This window comes from Colletotrichum fioriniae, assembly GCF_027942845.1.
Source record: "Colletotrichum fioriniae strain IMI 355084 chromosome Unknown scaffold_16, whole genome shotgun sequence".
NCBI lineage: Eukaryota > Fungi > Ascomycota > Sordariomycetes > Glomerellales > Glomerellaceae > Colletotrichum > Colletotrichum fioriniae.
The window spans coordinates 153,234-176,710 of NW_027076852.1; the positions used below are offsets into that span (position 1 = coordinate 153,234).

At 51.0% G+C, this 23,477-nt stretch overlaps 8 protein-coding genes across 8 annotated transcripts; 5 read left to right on the forward strand and 3 right to left on the reverse strand.

The window, feature by feature from the left end:
- Positions 1-82: 82 nt before the first annotated feature.
- On the forward strand, positions 83-2,080 carry N0V96_010915 (uncharacterized protein; the record flags this gene model as incomplete). The annotated part of the gene is made up of 1 exon (XM_053195789.2): positions 83-2,080. One exon carries the CDS (start codon positions 83-85, stop codon positions 2,078-2,080), a length of 1,998 nt encoding a protein of 665 aa, XP_053046824.2.
- A 97-nt stretch (positions 2,081-2,177) lies between these two features.
- Positions 2,178-4,260, reverse strand: N0V96_010916 (uncharacterized protein; the record flags this gene model as incomplete). Its single annotated transcript, XM_053195788.2, has 6 exons — positions 2,178-2,386; positions 2,444-3,047; positions 3,104-3,637; positions 3,750-3,966; positions 4,028-4,147; positions 4,214-4,260. The coding sequence occupies 6 exons, from the start codon at positions 4,258-4,260 to the stop codon at positions 2,178-2,180; spliced, it is 1,731 nt and encodes a 576-aa protein (XP_053046823.2).
- A 3,564-nt stretch (positions 4,261-7,824) lies between these two features.
- On the forward strand, positions 7,825-8,382 carry N0V96_010917 (uncharacterized protein; the record flags this gene model as incomplete). The annotated part of the gene is made up of 2 exons (XM_065759100.1): positions 7,825-7,911; positions 7,990-8,382. The coding sequence occupies 2 exons, from the start codon at positions 7,825-7,827 to the stop codon at positions 8,380-8,382; spliced, it is 480 nt and encodes a 159-aa protein (XP_065612198.1).
- A 1,378-nt stretch (positions 8,383-9,760) lies between these two features.
- N0V96_010918 (uncharacterized protein) lies at positions 9,761-10,834 on the forward strand (the record flags this gene model as incomplete). The annotated part of the gene is made up of 2 exons (XM_053195786.1): positions 9,761-9,790; positions 9,845-10,834. The coding sequence occupies 2 exons, from the start codon at positions 9,761-9,763 to the stop codon at positions 10,832-10,834; spliced, it is 1,020 nt and encodes a 339-aa protein (XP_053046821.1).
- A 1,365-nt stretch (positions 10,835-12,199) lies between these two features.
- N0V96_010919 (uncharacterized protein) lies at positions 12,200-13,261 on the forward strand (the record flags this gene model as incomplete). Its single annotated transcript, XM_053195785.1, has 2 exons — positions 12,200-12,608; positions 12,669-13,261. 2 exons carry the CDS (start codon positions 12,200-12,202, stop codon positions 13,259-13,261), a joined length of 1,002 nt encoding a protein of 333 aa, XP_053046820.1.
- Positions 13,262-15,960: 2,699 nt separating this feature from the next.
- Positions 15,961-17,793, forward strand: N0V96_010920 (uncharacterized protein; the record flags this gene model as incomplete). Its single annotated transcript, XM_065759101.1, has 1 exon — positions 15,961-17,793. The coding sequence occupies one exon, from the start codon at positions 15,961-15,963 to the stop codon at positions 17,791-17,793; it is 1,833 nt and encodes a 610-aa protein (XP_065612199.1).
- A 467-nt stretch (positions 17,794-18,260) lies between these two features.
- N0V96_010921 (uncharacterized protein) lies at positions 18,261-19,143 on the reverse strand (the record flags this gene model as incomplete). Its single annotated transcript, XM_053195783.1, has 4 exons — positions 18,261-18,437; positions 18,497-18,550; positions 18,612-18,711; positions 18,782-19,143. The coding sequence occupies 4 exons, from the start codon at positions 19,141-19,143 to the stop codon at positions 18,261-18,263; spliced, it is 693 nt and encodes a 230-aa protein (XP_053046818.1).
- Positions 19,144-21,670: 2,527 nt separating this feature from the next.
- N0V96_010922 (uncharacterized protein) lies at positions 21,671-22,000 on the reverse strand (the record flags this gene model as incomplete). The annotated part of the gene is made up of 2 exons (XM_053195782.2): positions 21,671-21,892; positions 21,968-22,000. 2 exons carry the CDS (start codon positions 21,998-22,000, stop codon positions 21,671-21,673), a joined length of 255 nt encoding a protein of 84 aa, XP_053046817.2.
- Positions 22,001-23,477: the final 1,477 nt, after the last annotated feature.

Genomic DNA, 23,477 nt, shown 5'->3' on the forward strand with positions numbered 1-23,477 from the left:
CACTGTTCAAGGCTTTTATAACAACCCGATCACCAAACCATTGTCCTGTAAGCTGTGATATATCTGCAAGAAGAACAAAATCATGGGCCTCAAAGAGCAGGATGGGAAGCTCGTCTACACTTACGACGCAGAGGAAGTCTGGGTCGAACCATGGGGCCTAGATTCCTTTCGAGTCCGGGCTACCAAGGCTCGAGAAATGCCTTCCGAAGACTGGGCTTTGCTCAAGCCCAAAAAAACAGATGTTAAAATCACCATTGAGGACAAGGCCGGCACCATCACCAACGGCAAGATCAAGGCTTCCATCACCAGCGGCGGCAAGCTCATGATGTGGAACTCAAAGGGCGAGCTGCTGCTTGAGGAATATTCACGCCACCGACGGGATGTACTGGACCCCAAGTGTAGCGCCCTCGATGTTGAGGCACGAGAGTTCCTAGCCATTGTCAACAGCAACGACTACCACCTGACTGCGAGATTCGAAAGCGTCGACGCTGAAGAAAAGATTTTCGGGATGGGACAGTACCAGCAGCCATTCCTGGATCTCAAGGGCCACGACCTCGAGCTCGCTCACAGGAATTCCCAAGCTAGCGTCCCGTTCGCCGTGTCCTCACTGGGCTACGGTCTACTGTGGAACAACCCATCAGTCGGAAGAGCGATTCTGGGTCGGAACATAATGAGTTTCGAGGCTAAGTCAACGCGGGCCCTCGACTACTGGATCGTCGCTGGCGATTGCCCGGCCGAAATCGTCGAAGCTTACGCCGACGCCACGGGCAAGGTCCCCATGATGCCAGAGTATGGTCTCGGGTTTTGGCAGTGTAAGCTGAGATATCAGACGCAGGAAGAACTCTTGGAAGTCGCGCGCGAGTATAGGAAACGCGAATTACCTATTGACCTCATTGTCATTGATTATTTCCACTGGCCGCTACAGGGAGAGTGGAAATTCGACCCGACGTATTGGCCCGACCCTGATGCCATGATCAAGGAATTACAAGAGCTCAAGATCGAACTGATGGTTTCTATCTGGCCCACTGTTGACCACAAGTCTGAGAATTGGGACGAGATGGTCGAGAAGGGCTACCTCATCCAATCTGATAGAGGTATTCGGATTGCCATGAACTTCCAGGGCGACACGACGCATTTTGACGCAACCAACCCCGGCGCAAGAGACTACGTATGGAAGAAGGCCAAAAAGAACTACTATGACAAGGGCATCCGTGTCTTCTGGCTAGATGAGGCCGAACCTGAATACACAGTCTACGATTTCGATACGTATCGGTACCATCTGGGATCCAACGTCTCAATCGGCAACATCTATCCCGTCGAGTATGCAAAGGCCTTCTACGAGGGAATGGAAGCCGAGGGACAAAAGAATATTGTGAACCTCATTCGATGTGCATGGGCTGGAAGTCAGAAGTATGGCGCCTTGGTCTGGAGCGGCGACATTGCTTCGTCCTGGGGAAGTCTGCGCAACCAGGTCGCAGCTGGCTTACACATGGGTCTCTGCGGTCTTCCCTGGTGGACGACTGATATCGGTGGCTTCCACGGCGGAGATCCGAGGGACGAAAAGTTTCGCGAGCTGTTCGTCCGGTGGTTCCAATGGGGTGCTTTCTGTCCCGTTTTCCGCCTCCATGGATGTCGGGAGCCTGAGCAGCCCCAGCATGGTACGACGGGAGGCGCTACGTGCCACAGCGGCGCGCCGAATGAAGTTTGGTCTTATGGCCCTGAGGTGTATGAGATTTGTAAGAAGTACATGTTTCTCCGAGAGGAGTTGCGTGATTACACGCGTTCGCTGATGAAGGAGGCGCACGAGAAGGGTACGCCTATCATGCGAACGCTCTTCTACGAGTTTCCGAAGGATCAAGAGACTTGGAAAATTGGTCAGCAGTACATGTTTGGCAGCAAGTACTTGGTGTGCCCGGTGCTGGAGGCGGAGAAGAGAAACATCAAGGTTTATCTTCCTCAGCTGGAAGCAGGAGGCAAGTGGAAGCCACTTCTCGAAGGGAAGTCAGACACGTATGAGGACGGAAAGTGGATTGAGGTTGATGCTCCTCTAGAATGGATGCCAGTGTTCAAGAGAGAATAGGCTATTGAGGACGAACGACGCCCGTTGATACATTCATCAGTTACAGGAACTCTACATGTTGCTTGCTATGTCTTCAACTCATGCTGTCAGTGATCGCTCAAAGCTTCCATGCCGCTTTGATAAGGTCGGCCGCCTTTTCTCCGATTCCATATGCAGGCATCTGAGTATGACCGCCATTGAGAACGGGCATGATGCTGCAGTCAGCAACTCGAAGGCCTTTGACACCTTTCACTGTGAGTGTTGGGTCGACAACCGCCTTGGGATCAGATGCGTTGCCCATGGCACAGGTTCCCGCAGCATGGTAGCCTACGTAACAGACAAACAGTCAGCAAGTTGTTGGTGGGTGAAATCAGGAAAACTTACAAGTTGTTGCGTTGTCCCGGACATAGGGTGCCCAATCCTCGCGAGTGGTGTGCTTGTGATGAACCAAATCGCTTGGCCAAGATCCCTTGACAATATCCTTGGTCCCTGCGCCTTCCATGATGATCTCGTTACCGAAGCGGCACGCCTCAGCCAGAACCTCTACATCCAATGGATCAGAGAGGTAATTCGTGTCCACGACTGGGACAGACTTGGCACCGGTGTCGCGAAGCGTAACTGTACCGCGGGACCGGGGCCCGAAGAGCTCCGCAATCATGCTGAAGGCGTACTTGCCGTCGGTCGGGAACTGATCATACTGCTTCGGACCTCCGTAGCACTCAGTAGTGAAGAACTCAATGTTTGGCTGCTTCGGCGTAAGGCCCATTGGATCGCGGCCGGGTTGCCTTGGGGCGTTTTTCCAAAGCTCCGAGTCTACGAGGCGCTCGTCCAGACGGGCGTAGGCGAATGCCCCGAAGGGGAATGTGGACAAGAAGCCCGCTTGTTGGTCCTTCCACAGGGCGTACGTCTTTGCAAAGTTGTCGCCGTGGTAGACGTGGTGGTCGTTGGTCAGACCGGCTTTTTCAGTTTCGTAGAACATGAAGACAATCTTGAGACAGGCTAGGTTAGCGGTATCGCTCGGTATACAGGCTATGAGGCACTTACAAGGTGGTCCATGAGATTCTTGCCGACACCGGGCAAGTCAACCAGCGTTGGAATACCAAAACTGTCGAGCTCGGTCTTGGCCCCGATACCAGATCGGTTGAGAATGTTGGGGCTGCAGTACGCGCCGCCACTGACGATGACTTCCTTACGAGCCTTGATGTTGACGACGGAGCCGTCGGCCTTGAGAACCTTGACACCTGTCGCCCGGAGCTCACCATCCACCTTCTCTATGATCACCTTTTCAACATGGGTCTCAACGAGAAGGTGAAGGTTATCCTTCTTATTTTCCTTCGTGACGAAGTCTGCGGCAGTGGTTCGCAGGCCCTTGTGAACCGTTCTGGGCGCGTGTCCACAGCCATGAGGGTTCTCTCCGTGAGAGAACATGTCGTGGTCTAGCGGCAGTCCTTTGGATACCATGGAGTCCATGATGAGGTTTGAAATAGGAGCGAGGTCATGTGGTTCGATGTTGAGGTGGCCGTTAGTGCCATGGTCTTTGGAGGCTTCGAACCAAGGCTTTCCGTGAAAATTCTCTGCCTACATTTCATAAGAGATTAGCGACTTGCAAAGATCCAGTGAAGTGGAAACTAAAACATGGAACAGTGAGGCGAAAAGAATATAGCTTCCAGGACATGGAACCATTCCTGACCTTTCGAATGTATTTGAAAACTTCGTCACCCGTCCAGCCCTCAACTTCCCAGTCATCATAGTCCTGCTTGGCACCGCGAATGCATAGAGTACCGTTGCAGCCAGAGCAGCCGCCAAGGAACTTTCCACGGCTTAGTTTGACCTGTCGATTGTTGACTGAAGGTTTCTTCTCGCTGATAACGTTCCAATCGGTATCCTTGTCGAACAATTGCGACCATCTATGGTCAAGGTTAGACTATTAACTTGCAATCAACCTTACCAGTAGATATAACTTCTTACCCTCCTGTCATGTGAACATTTTCAAGATTTTCATTGTGTTCACCAGCCTCAATGACTAGAACATTCACGCCAGGAACCTCAGCAAGGCGGCTCGCAACGACGCAGCCGGAGGTACCACCGCTTGAAGACTTGATGTCAGCTTCCAGTTTAGGTATAGAAAAATATAGTTCATGTCGGTAAACTCACCCGCATACGATGAAGTCGTAAATAATCTCTTGCGGTAAAGATCCCATGTTGATGATAGCTGCACTGTAAGTCTGAGCTCGTAGGGAACAGCGTCTGGTGGTATGAGAGAAATGGAAGGCAAGTCACAGGATGGCCCATGGAGCTCGGACTGGTGCTCTTGTATTCGGACACTGACTAGCAATTCCGACAACAATTCCGGGGTTTCTTCCTCGACCACCACACCCCCCACAAACGCCTCAAGCTACGTCTGAAGTCTACGTGCGGGGAATGCACCCAACATCAGTAGTACAGCTTATGGAAGTCAGCGCCGCTGCCAAGTGCCACTCGAAAGCCGAAGGAGGAAAAGCGACCGTCCAAAAAGGAGGCAATCCATAGCGGTATGCAGGGTCCGGTATTGGAATCCATGTATTTACACCACTTGAAGTTTCCAAAGGCCCATGTTGAGCCTGCTGGTGGCGGAGTTGTATCCGCAGCTCAATATTTCATAACAGTGGATGAATTTGTGCGGATATCCATGAGCACATGCATACGCATACGATCTTAATTGATCCCTTGTCAGTCTTGGGTCTTTTTGCTCGCAAAAATACCGTTTCGAGGAGGGAATCCTACTGGGGACTCTGGACTTGTGCCAGCTACACGGCACTACCGTGGTACGTTGGGCACCGACGAGTACCGAATGAAGATCACTCTCTTACGTACGACCAATTAGAACCTGGCAGAGCAGATGTAGGCTTGAGGTTGGACTGGTTGGACAATTGGAAACAGCATCCTCAAGGTCTTGGGTTCCATGGGAGCCCTGATACTGGGGCCTGATTTGGACCGTTGGAGAGAATTTGGACCCTGCAAACCCGACGATCTTGCTCGGCGTTGGTACAGCGGTTCATCACGTCCAAATGTCTCCACCCCAGCGACACAGTAAGGGTGCGGCACAGTAGCTGGGCGTGTCGCCATCAAAGTTGCATCCGAGTCTTCAGCGGCGCAGCCGGGGCGCAGCCGGTGCACTTTGGTCAGGGATCAGCGTGAATGAGCCGACTTTTGATCATCAGGAGGAACGTTTGTCCTTGAAGAGCTCGAACTGTTGGAAAAGAAATGCTGCATCCCCAAATCCGATTCTGTTGTAATCGGAACTGGGTGATCAGACGGAAAGTTACTGGCTGAGGCTTTTGAGTTCTGGGGAGCATAACAAGCGTTGGCTTTAGTTGGAGCTTAGGTTCCCCCGCCAAATCCTGGGGCCCCCGTGGGAAAATCACGGTGGGACAGACCTGAGAACGTCGGGAGATGGGGCCGGACGGGAGAGGCGCTACTCAGGTTTCCATTCCTGACGGCATGCTCCATTTGGCCGAGAACCGTGTGGATCAAATCACGAAATGCCAATGCTCATCGGCCCGGTTGATAGGGATACATGGGGAATTGACGCCGAGAATAGGCCCAACAACGATATCAAAGAGAGTGGCCTACCAGACATTCAGAAGCTATCTGATGTCCCAGTATTAAATAGTCGTATCGTCCCATTTTGTCAACTCTCTGCGACGTTAATGCGCGTCTCTAAGACATTGAGGCTACTAGACACTTAGTGTGAGGGGGATATCCATGGCGCACATGCAAGGTTGATCAGCTTGCAAGCCTACCCCTCTTTCTTGGGGGCTTGCTTGGCAGCGTTCACCTCGTAAGATGGTTTGTTTCCGCTGATCCAGAGGAATTAATGTTCCATGTAATTCCGGTTCGACCTTGCAGTTCCGAGTACCACACTGTCATGGGACTTATGCATGGGCAGGTGGACAAGATCAAGTGTCATTGGACCGAAACGGGTGCCAATACTCGAGTAGCCAGACCGGATAGGAGAAAAAGGGGAGATGTTCAGTGAATGTTTTTCTCTTTCGGGCTATTTCACAGCTGCAAGCCCCAGACGGCTTCGGACTTGACGCCGAATGAGACTTGAGCCTCACAGGAAGTGAGGGATAGGCATCAGGGTTGGTCAGAAGCTAGGATATCAACGCGGCTCCTGTGAGTAAGTACCATGGCTGATACTGTCGCTAGCAGACCGATCACATAATTATCTCGCGCATCCTCGGCACAAGAAGGCTTGGAAACCAAAATCAACGGTTGCCAAGAAACAGGCTTGTACCTTGGGATCCTCAAGGCACTCTGTTATGCTGCTCTAGAACCTAGCGTACCACTTCTGCTGGGGTTTGTTGACCGGGGCCTGTTGGAGAATCGCGAGCACCTTCAAATTGCCGATCCCTATCATCGCGTTGAGCTGCTTAGGTTGTGACAAGGAGGCCGTTTGAACTTTCATCGGGACTAGACAGGGACCAAAATCCTCAATCCGACGTTACGAGAAAAATCTGTGCTCTTTCGTGTTGCATATTCCCATCATCCCTGAGGCAAGGGTAAGAGAATTCAAGCCTCGCCCAGACATAGGGGCTATAGGATACGTAACTAGAGACACGAGGCTAAGCCAGGAGATGCGGTTTTTAATCCGAGAATTCCCGTGAGCCAGCATTGGTCTTGAACAGGTCCGGCAGAATGCAGATTGAGCAGGTCCCATCCGTGATTCGAGTCGACTTAATCAAACGTCTCTTTACTTGCTCGTCCTGACCTGCCCTTCTTTCAGTCACTGTACAGAAAAATGGCGACCCCTTTTCAAACTGAAGCCTGGACTGAGTATGGGCTCGGTGTCTTGGTTATTCTCCTTCGCATCTTTGCTCGATGGAAAATTGTGGGCTTCAATTGGCAAGGTGACGATTATTTTGCCATATTATGCTTGATTTTCTGGACTGTAAGTTCGCCGCATACACCTGGCCCTGCCATTGACAGTCCAAACTCCAGACTGGAGCCTGTATTCCGTGGCTGACTTTCAGATTCAAGTTGGAGCTTTGTATGCTGGAGCTTATAGGTTAGCATCCCTCAATGCTTCTGAAGTCAGCATCGACGTATTTTCCATGCTGACACTCAACACCCTGACAGGCCAGAATGGAACCAACATCGGGATCACGAACGATATCGGCGCGACGTTAACGTCGGAGGAAATAGCAAAGTTTGAGTTTGGTTCCAAGTGCCTGCTGGCAGGCTGGAACTTTTATGTCACTCTCATTTGGTGTCTCAAAGCTTGCATTTTGTTCTTCTTCAGCCGCATCACGTTCGTATTAACCCCATGTCCTCGGAAAGCGGGGTTGATCTTATCTCTGACAACATGATATAGGCTTGCTACAAGGCAGCAGAAGATTGTCAAATGGACAGCCGCAGCGACAGGCTTAGCATATGTTGGTGTCATAGCTGTCATTTGGGGCCACTGCGCACCAGTTCAAAGGAACTGGCAGGTGGTACCTTATCCAGGAGGTACGATATTCCCAAGACAAAGGAGAACTATCAAGTTGCTTATGATAAACCAGACGAGTGTACTTTGGCTGTTGCGAACTACTTGAGTCTTGTGGTACTCAATATCTCGTACGTCTAACAATCGGCGATTCGAAATCTATTACTGATGAATCTTTTACAACAGAACGGATTTCCTCATTGTATCGATACCATTACCACTTTTGTGGGCTGTCAAGCTCAGTATCAAACGAAAGCTTGCTATTGGACTTCTACTCTGCTCAGGCATCTTCGTCATGATCGCCGCATTGCTCCGTTGCATCCTGTCGCTCAAGGACATTGAAGGTATCAATGTCAGCACCATCTGGGCAATCAGAGAGACTGTAAGTGCTTCCTCGAGTTTATGAATGGAAGCAAACATTGGTACAAGTTACAGAACTAACAAGATGTCCGTCATTCAGTTCGTTGGAATCATCGCCGTGAACGCAGCCTGCATCAGACCATTGTTCTCTTCCTCACATTGGTTGAGGTCTACCAAGGGCAGCAGCGGAGCCAACCAGAAGTACCCCGGCTCGGGTGACAGATACGGTCATCAATTAGTCACGATAGGAGGTGGAGGGCAAAGTGCCGATCGATCTGGATTGCCTGCAAAGAGACGATACAACAAGTACAACATGACGGAGTTGGACAACAACTCGAGCGAAGAGCAGATTGTGAAATCGTCCGACTCAGCCAACTGGCCTCAAAATGGTGGCCGCGACGGTAGTCTGAACAGCAAATCAAGTGGGCAGCACGGGCATGGAGGTATCGTTGTCACAACGACATATGAGGTGAAGCCAGAAAACAAAGTCTGAAATTTGGACCAACAACAGTGGCTAAGTAAGACAATGAGTGCCAGGGTGACAGGCTTAGGCTAGAAAAGTCCGATTTATGTACCTTTACTAATGACGCTAAATATTGACTTATTATTTAATAATAAGATATAACCTGACAGACATGACATCTCAATCCAGTAGAAGTATTCCTTTCAACCGATTTAAACACTTTGAGGCTATGGTCTATTGCAGGCCATTCTCCTGTTGGTCATAACAAAAGTCAGGCAGTCGAGCTCACACGCTGGAAAGCGTCAGTGTCAGACATTCTACACTTATCTATGTTGTTAGTCGTAAACATTTTGTACGCGTATTTCTCTTGAGGACCAAGAAAGCGACAAAGTAGCTCAAAAGGCCATCCTAATTCATAGTTCCTGAACGTTAAATGAGGGGTGTAACCTGAAGTAAATACGTATTGAGATAGGAAACCCGCCTGCCGAGACTTGACATGATCGTTCAAAGGATTCCGAATCCATCCGTCTAAGGTTCTGACAAGATTGTGACCGTCCGATCGTAAGTTTTGCTTGGATTCCAATCCTCATTTGTCAGAGGACTTCCCATTGCGTTCATCTGAGATTAGTTGATTGAATTCCAGAACTGCGTCCCGAATCAAGCTGTTTTGCATTATGTAGGCCGCGTTTTGGAAGCAGAAGAGCTGACTCGTGAACTTGGAATTGAGCTTCGAAAGTCTACAAGCGCCAAACAAGGTAAGTTACGAGTCCGCAATCTCTCGGGCGGCTTTGCTCACCGTCAACCCGTTAGAATGCCAAGAACCTACTGGCTCTATGCAAAGTTTCCTGGCAGCCGTCCGTCTCATTTTCTTGTCCACTCAGTTGTCCTGCGGCTGACTGGGCTCATCGGATCGAACACGCCGAAACAGATAGACGCGAGATCGAATTGGGCCGTTGGAGTATCAGAAGAGACAGCGCGTCTACCGTGCGCCGCGTCGCCGAGGTCAGCTGTGACAGGAAGAAGTCAAAACATTGGATGGTTGGCAATATTTTCTTATACTTCTGATCCAATTGCCGCAGAATTTCACTGAAAAGCTCTTGCGCTGCACTCCTGGTACTATCTGGTCTGCACTGGGACTTGCCTTGCATGGGCTTTGCGTTAGCTTAACTCGACCATCCCCTCTTCTTCAAACGACAAGCGCGAATGATTATTCGCACGCTTCTCTTTGGCAAGCTGAAAGTTATTATTCGCTAGAATGTCCAGCATGCGTCAGCGCAGTCGTATGCAACGTGTTCATGGTGATCATGATCCCTTGCCTGAGTTTACCAGCGACACCCTCCGCTCGGTGAAGGCTTCATGGGACTTCTTCATAGCATGGCTAAAAATCACCTGGTTTGACATATTCGTCATGTCAGCAATAGGTGGCGCTGCTCTGGGCGTAAGTATGACATCTTCGAGACAAACTGACAATAAGAACTGACGCTTATCGTAGATATATAATGCGCCTCTGGCCGCGACGCGGAACTTTCCCATCACCTTTAACAGCACTGGAGATATCGTATACCCCCAATGGGCATATCCTGATCGCGGCTGGATCATCGATACTTGGTTGTCTGCGTTATTGTCCGCCGCCATACCAATCGCTGCCATTCTCCTCGCCCAATTCCGTGTGAGGAACATCTGGGACGTGAATAATGGCATCATCGGCCTAATATTCTCTATCTCACTTGCAACGTTGATTCAAGTCATTGTTAAACAGCTAATCGGCGGATTCCGACCCTACTTTCTAGCAGTCTGCATGCCTGACGTTACGCTCGCAGCTAGCAACAACTCAACAGGACTCAATGCCGTTGGCTTCCAGCAAATCATGTACTCAGTCGATGTTTGCACGCAACCAGACCGCAACAAACTTAAGAATGCGATGACGTCCTTCCCTTCAGGCCACTCTACGGCTGCGTTTGCAGGATACGTCTACCTCTTTTTATACCTGAACGCTAAACTCAAGGTCTGGGCAGACTATCGCCCGGCTCTTTGGAAGATTGCGTTGACTTTTGCACCTCTTCTCGGTGCCTTACTTATCGCATGCTCTCTCACCATAGACCAGGCGCATAACTGGTATGATATCGTCGCTGGAAGCACCATCGGAACTGCTGTGGCGTTCGGCTCATATCGCGGATGCTACGCTGCCATTTGGGACTGGAGGTTTAACCACATTCCTCTACAAAGGCGCGATCAGTTTGTCTACTCCCCGGAAGACGGCACCGAGTACCGAAATGATGTATTCACGAGATCTGGTGGTTGGGGAGCAACACGGGAAGAAGCGGCAGAGAAGAGCCCGCCCAATAGGAGAAGCAGTGCCTACTACGCTGATCAGCAGACTACATATCACGGAGCTTCGGACAGGGATGCTCTGCCATCACAATTGCCGCGAACACGCTATAAACAGCGGAGGAACCAGCCTCGGGGGGACGAAGCCGTTTGAGAGACACTGTGTATCGAAGCTGTTGAAGTAGCGACATGCAGCGACAGAGCCGAGAGTTGCTGTCGGTTGGTATAAGCCTCTTGCTAGAATAATGACAAAGGAAGCTGATTTGATGTGATGATTGCATGTTCCCACTTCCCGTGAAGAACACGTGTATTTCGTACCGTCAACTTGCTTGATCTGTTTCTGCACGAGCATCAGACCCGAATGATATCCTGTCTTGGATTTGTTCGATATCAAGATACGCAGATGACAGCACAGGGTTTCTGGAGCGGATGAAGGCTCACGCAAGTTACCGTCATTGTTTACAACATCTCGTATGAAAGCTCAAACTTCAAGTCTTAACAAGAGATTCAGAGTACGCAGTACATATACGGAGTATCGTTGATCTATCGAGATTGCTTGAATCTCTATGAAGCGAAGCGGGCTGGATTCGCGTCTGTGGAGTCGGGCGCATCGCATCCTTGCTAGTCTCTACCCTAATTGCGGGCTCGCCGCTTATCCCACGCGAGCCGCGGAACTCAATGTCGGAATAAACCTGAAAACACCATGATGTTGTGCATAGGTTAACTTTCAAGGATATTATTCGGGCTTTCATCACACACGAAGGGGGAAGATCTGCTGTTCATACTTGATTGTAGGTACTCTGTACGGAGTAGAACGACAAACTTGAATGCTTCGTCTCTTTGCTGCTTCATCGGCGCTTGAGTAAAAAATCCAGGCCAAGGCTCATTTGAGACGGTTGATTAGTGCAATGTGTTTGCTGGAGCTGTTCTAATTCCATACTTATATGGTCTGAGTGGAATTCTTTGCTAACCCATCCGTACGGATAGGTCGCCCAGAGGTCGCACATTTAGCCGTCATAAACCTCAGCAACTCAGTTCAACTCCCAACCACCACCGCGTTGTTATACCGTGCCCCTTTCTGCACATGCGGCATAATCCTCATCTTGCGACCTCCACCGCCGTGCGTACAATTCTCCTCGTATTGCCCAGCAACAAGTGTGTGCACGTTCCACTTACAACCCTGCAATGATACCAATCCGCGATTATCTTGCTATTTACGAGGATGAAGTCCGAAGAAACCCACAATTACTTGCTATCGGCTGACTCGGAGGAGCAGCAATAAGGGGGAAAGATGCATTTTACTTGATGCGACAATGAACTGATGCAGTAATCCCCAGTCGACCAACTTCAGCCGCAATGAAAGATTAAGTTAAAACCTCCGCTTTCCCCGGATCCCCTTCGCGCAAAGGTCCTCTGTCTCTTTACGGCTCCTTTGTCGCGACCTTGTCACTCGTTTTTTTTATACAATTTCTCAGCAATTGTAGTTAATAGTCCTAATAATAATCAAAACAGCTCCACGATGTTGTCTCCGAAAGCCGCTGCCCTCTTCAACTTTGCCCTCCTGGCCTCCGCCGCCCCGGGAAAGCGCCAGTCCACCGGCACCGGATCATGCACCGACTTGCACATCTTCCTCGCCCGCGGATGGAACGAGGGCTACCCAGGCAGACAACAGCTTGTCATTGACGCCACTTGCAATGGCCTCTCCAGCTGCGACTATGAAGATATCTTGTTCGATGCATCCAACCCCTCTGGCTACCCTGCCGCGGTTGAGGAGGGTCGCGTTTCTGGAGTCGCCCAAGTGAAGGCATACAGCGAGAAATGCCCTAGCTCCAAAATTGTTCTGAGTGGTTACAGCGAAGGTGCCAACGTTGTTGGAGATATCCTCGCTGATTCTGGGCTGGCTGCCACCGCCGCTCCTGGAAGCCAGGGTACGTTATCCAGGACAACTACGCGAGTCGCAGGCCAAGTACTAACATGCCCTTCTACAGTCTGCGCCGCCCTCCTCTTCGGCGACCCTACTCACATCGCCGACCAAAGCTACAATGTCGAGGCCGGCTCCAGCTTCAGCGGCCAGATGGCCCGCTCGAGCTCTTCTCTGAGCAACCTCAACAACTTCTCTGGCGTCCTGCGCTCCTGGTGCAACGGCGAGGACATTGTCTGCGCCTACGGCGAGGGTCGAACGATGGGCGAGGATGCCCACACCAACTACTTCCAGCTCTACACCAACGACGCGGCCGCCTACATCAAGGAGAAGTGCGTGCCCTCAGGAACGACCCCTCCCACGGCGACCGCCACCTCCAGCCTTCCCGCGCCCACCTCCACTGGATCCTTCTGCGTTTCTGGCAAGGTCAAGACAGGCCTGTCTGAGAACTACACCGGTCTCTGCGAGTTCTCTTGCTCCAACGGTTACTGCCCTGATGAGGTGTGCGACTGCTCTACGTACGGAGAGCAGACGACCAGCCCTGGCGGAGATGGCCGTGATGGATGCCCTGCTGCCGGCTTGGATGAAAGCTACAAGGGCCTTTGCAGCTTCAGCTGCAGCCATGGATACTGCCCGACTGGCGCCTGTGTCTACTGCTGAGCGACTATAAGGCGCTGTCTGCAGATCCTGTATTCATAGAGCATGGGAAATAGACCAGCCTTCAAGGCATCAATACTACGCGAAATGTCAAAACCTGTGTGCTCAACATCCGTGACTGGCACTAACGAAGAGCCTCTTGAAGTGACTCGTTGCGAGGCGATCCGCTCCTGTAACTAAGCCCACGTCCTACATGTCACCGAGGCTTAATATATGCCAAATCAAGGCCCAAGGATGCGTGACGGAAACAAGAGCCCATGCGCGAAACAGTGCACACTCAACGGAGACTCCAAAATCACCATTTCACTGTGTCCTGCTAGATACCGTAATTAGGTGTGGTTGAACAGTAGACATGCCCTGAGTATTAAGGAAGGTAATTTCCGAAGTCAAGACTACCACAGTCTCTAGATGTTCTGTTCACCGAAGAGCGAAGAATCTAACAGTTCACCTTGACTAGTTCGCCTCCTTATATCTTGAATCTGTGTAGAATCTTGACAGTTTGCACAGGCCACGCTCGGGTGCGGGACCCGATGCCGTGATGTGATGTTTTGCCGGATTGACCGCGCTACCGGCACTTCCGACGATCCGGCCGCTCTTCGCCAGATTGGGCTTGTTGCAGCCAAACGAACAGAAGTCATGATGACAGTTCCGAGTGTGCACGGGGCGCCCGGCACTCGATCTGCAAGGACCAAGGCCCGAGTGCCAAGGCATGGGTGGTCATTGAGTGGACCGCGGGCTGAACATGTCGATGTCAGATCGAGCAGTGGGAAGTTCATCGAGGGGCAGGAATTACAGACTCCAAAATCTGAAGTGACTAGAACAAATCTATTGCCGGGGCTGGAATGCGGAGGACAACATGTCTAGGTCGTCTGGGACTCGGGAGAGGGAGACATGCCAGTATTGCGGACGGATCTGGGCACCAGATCCTTTGGGCATGCCGTGTTCCCGGTCCGCCTTTTCGGCCCCCAAAGAGATGGCTGGGATGTCCCTTTAGGCCTAGCTACTTCTCGGACAACAGCAAAATCCCTCAGTGCATTTGACGCGATGGGGATTGACAGCAATCCCATTCAGCATTGGCGTCCTTTCATATGTGTTGGAAGTACAAGCCTCTTACTATCTGCCCTTGGTCAATCAACTAGATAAAGTCAATTGAGAGCAAAGCTTTAGCTAAAGACCTCTAGTTGACAGACATGCGCCTGGGCCTTTTACCCGGCCATCTCATTTCCGGTCATGACTGTTGGTTCGTCATTGTTGACAACAACGAACCGCCAGGCAAGGGAGATGGAGATGCGAGGGATTCAACTTGGCGTCTAATCAGACTGGGACTGCCATGTGACCACAATAAACCCAATCCCCTGCATCTGAATTGACGTCAGCCAATCTGAAGTGGTCTTCCATCTTCCTTCCAAAGTGCTTCGCAAATAGTCTTTCAGTTCTCGGTGCTCCTCGGTTTGTTTGCACTCCCGTCCTGCAGCTGCTTTGGCTCTCCTGAAAATCGGTATTCGGTTCCATTAAAAAGCTCCGTTGAAAGAAGTGTACCGCCTCAACACGTGGGTGGAGCAAAGCGTTTCTAATTTCGTTTTGGAGAACAAAAAGATCGACAGTAATCGACATTTTCCGTTCCATTGTTCCTGCAGGAAATGGGAGAGGTGAGACTGTCAGCTTGAGAAATTGAACCGATGGGCTGTGACAATTGAGCGGGATGGCAAGTGACAATGGGAAGGTCAAATTCTCCGTGAACTCTATTGCATCCACGCTATCCTCATTTCCATCCAGGCTCTCCGAGCAATGTCGGGATGGATGGCTGGATCTGTGGTGAATGAGTGTGGCAGCTGTGGCTTGCTGCGGCGTTGTCACGTTTCCTAACCGTAACCGGTTGGAGGGAAAGCGAAACCACTGCTGTTATCCCTGTATTATCTTTGACTCTTCCAGGTTCCTTGACATTTCCGCAGACTCTGCACAACCAACGTCTGTTTGACATCACCCGTCCCTCACCTCAACCCCTGTTACCCATACCCAACGCACGTTTCTCGCGCGGGGGGGGAAACGCAACACATCGGTCAAGTGCCACAGTTGTGCCAAATCTGCCAACGCTTGGCCCACCGAACCAGACAGGGTGCTACAAGGTGTACAATCCGAACTGATGTCATTTACCCACCAACGGGCTGTCGCAATCACGGTACAACGGCATCGTGGCGCCTAAAGAGGCATGGCATTTCTTGTGGCGCGTGGTCTAGGCTCCTCTGGCTCTCCAATGGCCTCGGTGAAGCGTCCCAAACAGATCTGCTACTGCGGTTCGAGAAAACTGGGTTATGTGACTTTGGGCCGCCCATCCTTCAAAATTCTAGTGTGGTTTTTTCACCAAGCTCCCACAGCTCCCAAGCACTCTAAGCTGGTGGTACGCGTCAGACTGGAGCAAACGCCTCTTCGACTCTTGGTACCAGCAAGGGTTTGAACTGACACAACGCCGCACGAGGGCGCAAAAGCTCCGGCTTTGATCCACTACAATGATGAAATAGATGGGGTAGACCGATATTGGAGAGACCGCCTGTCTCGGTCTTGTTTCTAATCGTCTTTAAAGTCTTTTGGCTGTCCCGCTTTCTCGTCGAGTTCTTACGATGGTTTAGGGCATTCATAGCAATCGAACAAGCCACCCGCAACCTAATCCAGGCCACTTCCCCCTCTCCGGTTGTTATTCAAACATGGCGCCGTTGCAGAGTCGCATTCTCGTCGGCTGCGGCCTAATCTCTACCGCTCTCGCTGCTGACAATGTCTTGTCGTTGACGCTCTCCGAATCAGTCCCCAATAATGTCTCAGCAACAATCGACCCATCATTCGCCGGCTTCGGCATCGAGCTCGACCACCTTTTTTACTTCATGGGCGACGAAACACCAAACGACCTAACCCTAAACCTTCTCGACAATCTGGCAAACTTCACCGGCCGTCCACCGCACATGCGATTAGGTGGAAACACACAAGACTACCTCGTCTACAACGACTCGCAAAATGAATGGCTTATCAAGCCGAACCCCCGCCCCACCGCGCCGGGGAACGTCCCTGCAGATAACTTCATCGTCGGTCCCCGCTTTATGGAGATCGCAAACCGTCTGCCCAAGGGCACGCCCGTCACATGGGGTCTGAACCTGGGCTACGCAGAGTCCGACTATCTCGAGAGGCTTACAACAATGGCGTCTCAGATTATCGACCGGTGCACCAACCTCAACATCATGTCCTTTGAATTTGGTAACGAGCCGGACCTTTATGGCGACAACGGTTTCCGCAAGAAGGCGGCTTGGTCCGGTACGGAGTACACCAAGGAATGGCGGGAGCGAGCCAACGCAGTGTGGGAAGAAGTCCTGGAACCTCGCGGACTGCACAGCGACTTCTTCGAGGCGTCTGCTTCGACCGCCTGGGTAGCTGGCACGGGTTTCGAGATCAAGGATTTAGTCGAGTACGGCATTGATGACAAGGCCAACAGCTCCGATGTTGGCTTCGTTACGAGTTGGAACCAGCACAACTACTATTACTTTGTGGGGTCTTTCCCGTACCCCTTGACTCTCGATTACATGCTGCGCTTTGAAACGACAAAGGCACAGTTTGACTCGGCCATTGAAGCTCAAATCACACAAGCCGAGAAGACTACGCACCCTTTCGCGCTGCGCGAGATGTCCGTCGTCGGACCACTTGGTGTGGAGGGACTCAGCAACACCTTCGCCGCCGCCCTATGGACTCTCAACTTCCTCCTCTACGCCACAACAATCAACATCTCGTCCGTCCAATTCCACATGACGTATGACAGCAATGCCAGCGCCTGGCAACCGACGGCCATGTTCGGACGCGACCGCTTCGTCCGGCCGCTCTACTACGGCATGGCCGCCTTCGCCCAAACTATTGGCCGCTCCTGCACCGCCCGCGTTGCCCAAGCCGAGATTACGGACTATCCTTCAGGCTACAACGACTACATCAAGGCCTGGTCGGTATACCAGGGCGACTCGCTCGCTTCCCTCGTCTTGCTCAATGGCAAGGTCGCCAACGTCTCTGACGCCAACAAGGGTAGTATCACTGTCGACGTTACCCTGCCCTCTTCCCTCGCCGGCGAGACACTTCATCTGGCCTATCTGACCGGCGACGGAGCCGACGCGACGAGTGGGACAACGTGGAACGGGCTCAGTTTCGAGCAGGGCAGCGACGGGAAGCTTAGCCAAGTGTCTAGCGACGATATCACCGTCAAGGTGGGCAGTGACGGCAAAGCGAGCATCCCCGTCCGCGACACCGAGGCCGTGGTCGCCAATGTCGGCGCCAAGGTCGGTAGCGCAGAGCCCGATAGTACTGCGTGTGGTGGGCTCGCGACTTCGTCTCAGGGGGTTGGTACGGCGACTACTTCCACCCCCGGGTCGTCGTCGGGTGGCTCGAGTAATTCGTCTTCGGGCAAGAGCAATGATGATTCGGGCGCGGTGGCTTTTGGTTCTGGAACGAGCATTTATAACTGCATTGCGTGGAGTTTGGCGCTTACCATGGGATTCTTTTTCTTATAAACTCGGGAATAGAACATGATACCTAGGGTCTGGCATTTCGGCGTACTTGGAAGGATGGATATAATGACTACATACTTCGGTTTCTTTTTTCATGTCACCAAAAGAAACCTATTCAAACGATTACCATATCCGTCTTAGCTTGTGTATGGTGAGGCCCTCCAAATGCGCAGTCATCAACGGCAAGTAGCCTGAATAAGCCAGCACCATAAAGAATCGAAGTTTTTGCCCCTGAAGTACCATTATGTTCGACACTCCTTGAATAGGAAAATACTGAGTAATGATCACAGATACACGGTGATATGAGCTTGGGAACCCTAATAAATATGCTCTGAAGAAGTATATACACGAATTGCCCTTGAGCTAGTCAATCTTGGAGGGTGGCGGATGCCTCGTATCATGAAAACTGTTCAATGATCATAGCCCTCCAATTCAACCAGCCCGGGTTGGGTTTTGAGTAGACCTGAAATCTAACAAGAGCCAGACTTTTCGCCAGGGCCGTTGTACAGTTGGCATGGTGTCTTAGCATCAGTGCAGACGTTGACAAGGGTCGCCTCGTCGCCAGTCTCCTCGTTGATGCCCGCAACCTCACCGCCGCCGTAAGCAGAGACTCCCTCAATGGTGACGGTACGCTTGCAAGCATCGCACTATATAATTGTTAGTCAGTTGTATTAGGTTGTGAAGTGGTTTGTTCCGAGAAACTCACGGTGCCGCAGGCTCTGTAAACCTTTCCGTAATCAGAGGCGTAGAAGTTTGAAATCTGTCATTCTTATGAGCAACTGTCACATATGCACATCGCTCCTCGAGTGTCGTATACTTACGCTGACACTTCCGCAGCCGTTATGCTGAACGACCTTGTCTGCGGCCTTGTAGGCACCGCCGCCAATGATGCGAGTCTCGGTGCCGGCCTCATCTTCTTTGCTGAAGTCGAGGTGAGTTTCGATACACAGACTCCTCGATGGAATCCTGACGGGACGATGGTTTGACTTACATTGAGATGGCATCCTCGCAGACGTCCTCGAACCACACATTCTCGATGGTGCAGCCGCCACCAATGCAGTAGACGCCCTCCATCTGATCCTTTCCGATAATAGCGTTCTTCAGAGTGGCACCCTTACGGAGGAGGAAGACAGTATCCTTCTGGCCACCTTCCGTCTGGGCCTTGCAAGCACCTGATCCTCTGTCGAAGCGGGCCATCTTGCCATCGTATGACTCGCCGGCGGCCACCTCGATAGGCTCAGTATTGCTGATTGTCTCCGTCGCGGTAGGGAGGGCGTCCTTGCCCACACAGGCAGAGACAGTAGGGAAGGCGACTGCCAGAGCCGCAAGGAGCTTGAATGCTTCGGTACGCATGTTGAGTGAGGTATGAAGTTGGATGGTTGATCAAAGAGTGTAGATAGTCCCGGAGATGTTGTTGCTGAAGTCTGGTGCTGAAACTTCCTTCATGCTATTCTCAAAGCAGACCTTCCGCTTCATTTATACTCGACTCTCAGGTGCCCAGTGAGATTATCGAAAGGTGGAAAGCCATTCTATTTCCAAGTTCATACTCACAGCAATACAAACAGCCGAATTAAGGAGGTCTTGGCCTTTGAGGGGATTCCGCATATCCTCCACAACCCGCGCTGTATAGCAGTTGATAGGCCCACTGATTAGCATCCATGATCTTGACGTGCCAAAGCCGACTGAAGGCTCGGTAGTGTGGTGTAGTGACTATTGGCAGCATACGCAAACTTGTACAACATTCCTCCCTCCAAACAAAAAGCATGCAATCAATCTGGGAACCAGTTCATCAATACCTTGGTCTTAAATGTCACATTACACGTGGAAAATCGAAGGAGGCCCGTTTCGAAACGCGCCAAGATGCGGTTGCCGTGCACAAGAACCGGACAAGATCACCACCGGTCGCCTGTCGGAGGGTGTTCCCGGGACCGGACATTGGGGAGGTGAGACGATCGCTACCCAGTGTGCTGCCAAGACTCTGGGCACTGCCACGCTTGGCACAACTGCCCAGAAGAACCAGAGCTTCAAATTGAAAAAGGAGTATACTGTGCTTGGACCGAGTCTTAGCCTCCCTTCGTGATGTTCATTAAAGTCAATGCAACTCCAGCTTTCTTGTTGGAAACACCAGGCCTCTAACCAAAATTTGCCCCTGTTGAGCATGCCAGGATGACGGAGCTCAGAGTGCACCCTCCCTAGAGACTGAGGTTATAGAAGTAAGGCAACTTGCTGCAATGAAAAGCACAACTTGAAAATCTGGTGGTAAACTCAAGTGGATTGCCGGGAATGCGTGAGTTGCAGGAAAGTTACGAGCTATCCGTACATGCACGTTGGGTTATTCATCAGACGCATGCTCACATAGAGCGATAAAGCTTGCGGTCAACAGGGGTTCAAGTTGAGCGGTTTCCATGACATCACTGTTCCCCGACCGTTAAGTTCTTCTTGTACAGGTTGCAGCAGAATAGATTGAAAGAATGAGGCCAAGCATCCTCGCGGCTGAAGTAAGGGGAGCATACGTGTTGACGCGCCATATAGACGAGCATGTCTTGGCACAATCAAGGAAGTACGACGCTCTTGAATCTGCACAGTGGTCGTATGAAATCCTGAGATCTGACCTGAGGCTCAAATACAGTTTCGACCGCCCATTTCCGCCGTGGATTGTAGTTCTACTTATCTAAGCGAACACCATCGGTACATGACAATGCTGTTGCGAAGGCATCCTCGGTAGGCTTGCTACAGGAGCGAGTAAGGTTTTGATCAAAATACTAGATTAGAGTACATAATAGTTAGGATACGGCGACCCGGGCTTAATCGTTGAATTTGACAACTAGGAGTCTGGCCATGTCTGGAGACCCGACTCCAGTGAAATCAACTTTAGCCAGCGCCAATTAGGCCCGTACAAGAATGACACCGTGCAGTAACATGAGTAGTCTGATGGTAACAACTACTTGGCCCATAGATTAGAAGTATACGCATATGCAAACGGCTCCATCTGAAGGAGAAAAGAAGCCTTCCTTCCCCTTGGTTATGATACACACACATCATGCAGCCAGTACAGGCCCCACCAAAGGCCTCACGATGTTTAAGACATTCCTCGTGGACTATGCACTCATGATGAGAAGTTCTTGCTCTCGTGATCGACTTGAACTGTTTCGACCGATGACTTCGTAGATTGACGGTCGAGCAGAGGCTTCAAGCCTGGAAGAGCCACAACGGTAATGGCAAGAGTCATTTCCAAAATGCTCAGAGGATCTGTGGAACTCTTGTCAGATTTTGATGTTGATGAGTGAGCACAGGTGTACTATGCTTACAAACCAAGTTCTCTTGGCCAGTGCCAACTTTCAGGGTGATGAAGCGAACAATAGTTGTCATGATGGTCAAAGTTCCAAGTGCGAAAGTAGGAGTCAAACCAGTGGATCGCTCGAGGACACCTTGAATCAACAGAGTCAAAGGAAGAACATAAACTAGAGATGTTTTGCTCAGTATGCGTTTTCAAAGGGACATTGAAGAGTCCGACAATCAGTATTAAAGGGACGACCATACCGCAAAGGTAGCAGGCGAGGTTGAGGGTAAAGTTGAGGATGAAGGGCTCTGGCGCATAAAAGACACTGCAGGCGCCATCTTCCTGTGACCACTGCACCGAAACATTCTTTCCACAGAAGAATGTGTCGTCCCAAAGTATAGCCATGTACGAAAGACAGACGAAAGCAGTGATGCTCCAAAGTGCCTTTCGCATTGCCGGATTGGTAGTTGGAGGAAAGTAGGCCCAGTAGAATGCTAGCATGCTCATCTTCGGGAAGCCCATTCCGACATCGTAGAAGTAGTTGGATGCGAAGGAGATCTTTGCGCTCGAAGTTAGTGATGACAGGGCGTTTCTTCCTGGCTACAAGCGTACCTTAGAAAGAGCGACGGAAGACTCCCAGTGATCCATGACACCGAGTTGGAAGGTCAGAGTGTCACATATGATCAATGCGAGGGCGTTGATAGCGGAGAGGACGAGGAGAATATCGGACCAGGCCAGCTTCTCTCGAAGCCGGAAGAGACGGGCGTAAAGCCGGAGACCGACGAATACATAGGAAACTGCCAGAAGAATCCATTCGGATATCTGAATTCATGTGTTAGAATGATCTTTCTGAGGTCGTGCTTAGTACTAAGAAGCATCAAAGCTAGGGGGACTTACCATGCAATCTTTTCCGTCTATGAAGTACGCCATTTCGTCGGGTAGCTCAAACAAACTAATCGCAAAGCACAGGTGATTACGATGACTCGGTAGAAGCAGACTCTGGTGCTGAGTTGTTGTACGGGTTGAAGTGAGACATCGGCATTAATAAAGAAGCCTACGGGAGCGATACGTCCGCGCATGCTACAAGCTGGGATGGTCTCCGAAAGAGCCACATGTAGAGTATCGGCTGTCTATTGGTCCGGATATGAACCGAATTGCTACAATCGTGGGATCACAAAGATGTCAGTCATAAACGGCGCAACATTTCGTGTGGATTCACTCGACGGTTGGGAGCAGCAAAGCTGCAGTATCGACAAGGGGATTGAAGCGAGCTTGCAAATTCTGCAGATTTTGATGCGTGAAACAGCCCAGGACCCTTTATTTTTTCTTCTTTCTCAGTCTATGGTCTCCGCAGGTCTGTTCTCTTTTGGTTCGTATCCCCGGGTTCATCTGTGTGGTATCACAATTTATTCGTGCGTCCACGCCGCAAATGCGCAGAAATGTGGTTGAATCCTGACAGAGATGATTGGCTCCTCGGTCGTCCTCCGTCAGGTCCGGATCCGCCTGTTGGTTCTTCACAAAAAAAGGTCCATCTCAGTCCTTGCTCCATACCGTGCTCGCTTCCGCCTGGTCTCTGCTAACCGAACGCCGGGCGACTCAAATCCTTGTCAACGTCCTCACGGCGTTGGTATGTAACACTCACTCGAGCGGATTTGTAGATCACATTCGATCCCTCGAGATTGTTCAGCTCCACCTCGCCGCCTGACTCCTCCTCGGGAACTGCTCTCGCTATTGCCACAAACGGCTCCCTTCCCGAGGACAGCTTGATGTGACTTCGACTGAAGTTCGTTGGTTGTTTGTCAAATGCCCGCCCTGCTGATCCAGTTTGCCCGGTCCCATACTTCGAGGTAGCCAACCCTCGACGATGAAGAAGTGACTTCAAGGCAGGCAGAGACACGACAATGATTGCAGCCGCGATTTCTGTCATGGAAAGCACATCTGCAACTCATTTAGAATGATGCCATGATCTAGATTTCGCATAACATTATGGGGAAACTTACACACGTTCGTCCATGCGTTGATGGCTTCCACAGTAGCAAATCTTCCAACACTGGCCCCTATCGTGATGATGCCCGTCGAAAATGTGGCGGCAAGTCCAATGATGTATCTGCCGCTGAGTTGAAGACCGAACAAAAGCGGAAATGGAATCGTGAAAACTTTTTCCTGGTCAGTGGGCAAGCTTTGATAGCACGGATGAAACACTTAGCGTACTCAACACATCCGACACAAAATTCATGGCCCAGTCGATGCGGAAAACATCTTTCGAGTCATAGGTACTACAAGATCCCTCTATATCCCAATTAACAGAGACATCAGGACCGCACCAGAATGTATCCAGGAAAAAAGTCGTCACTGCGAAAGATATCGTCAGGGCGCTCACGCTGTAAAGCGCCTTTCGAAGAATCGG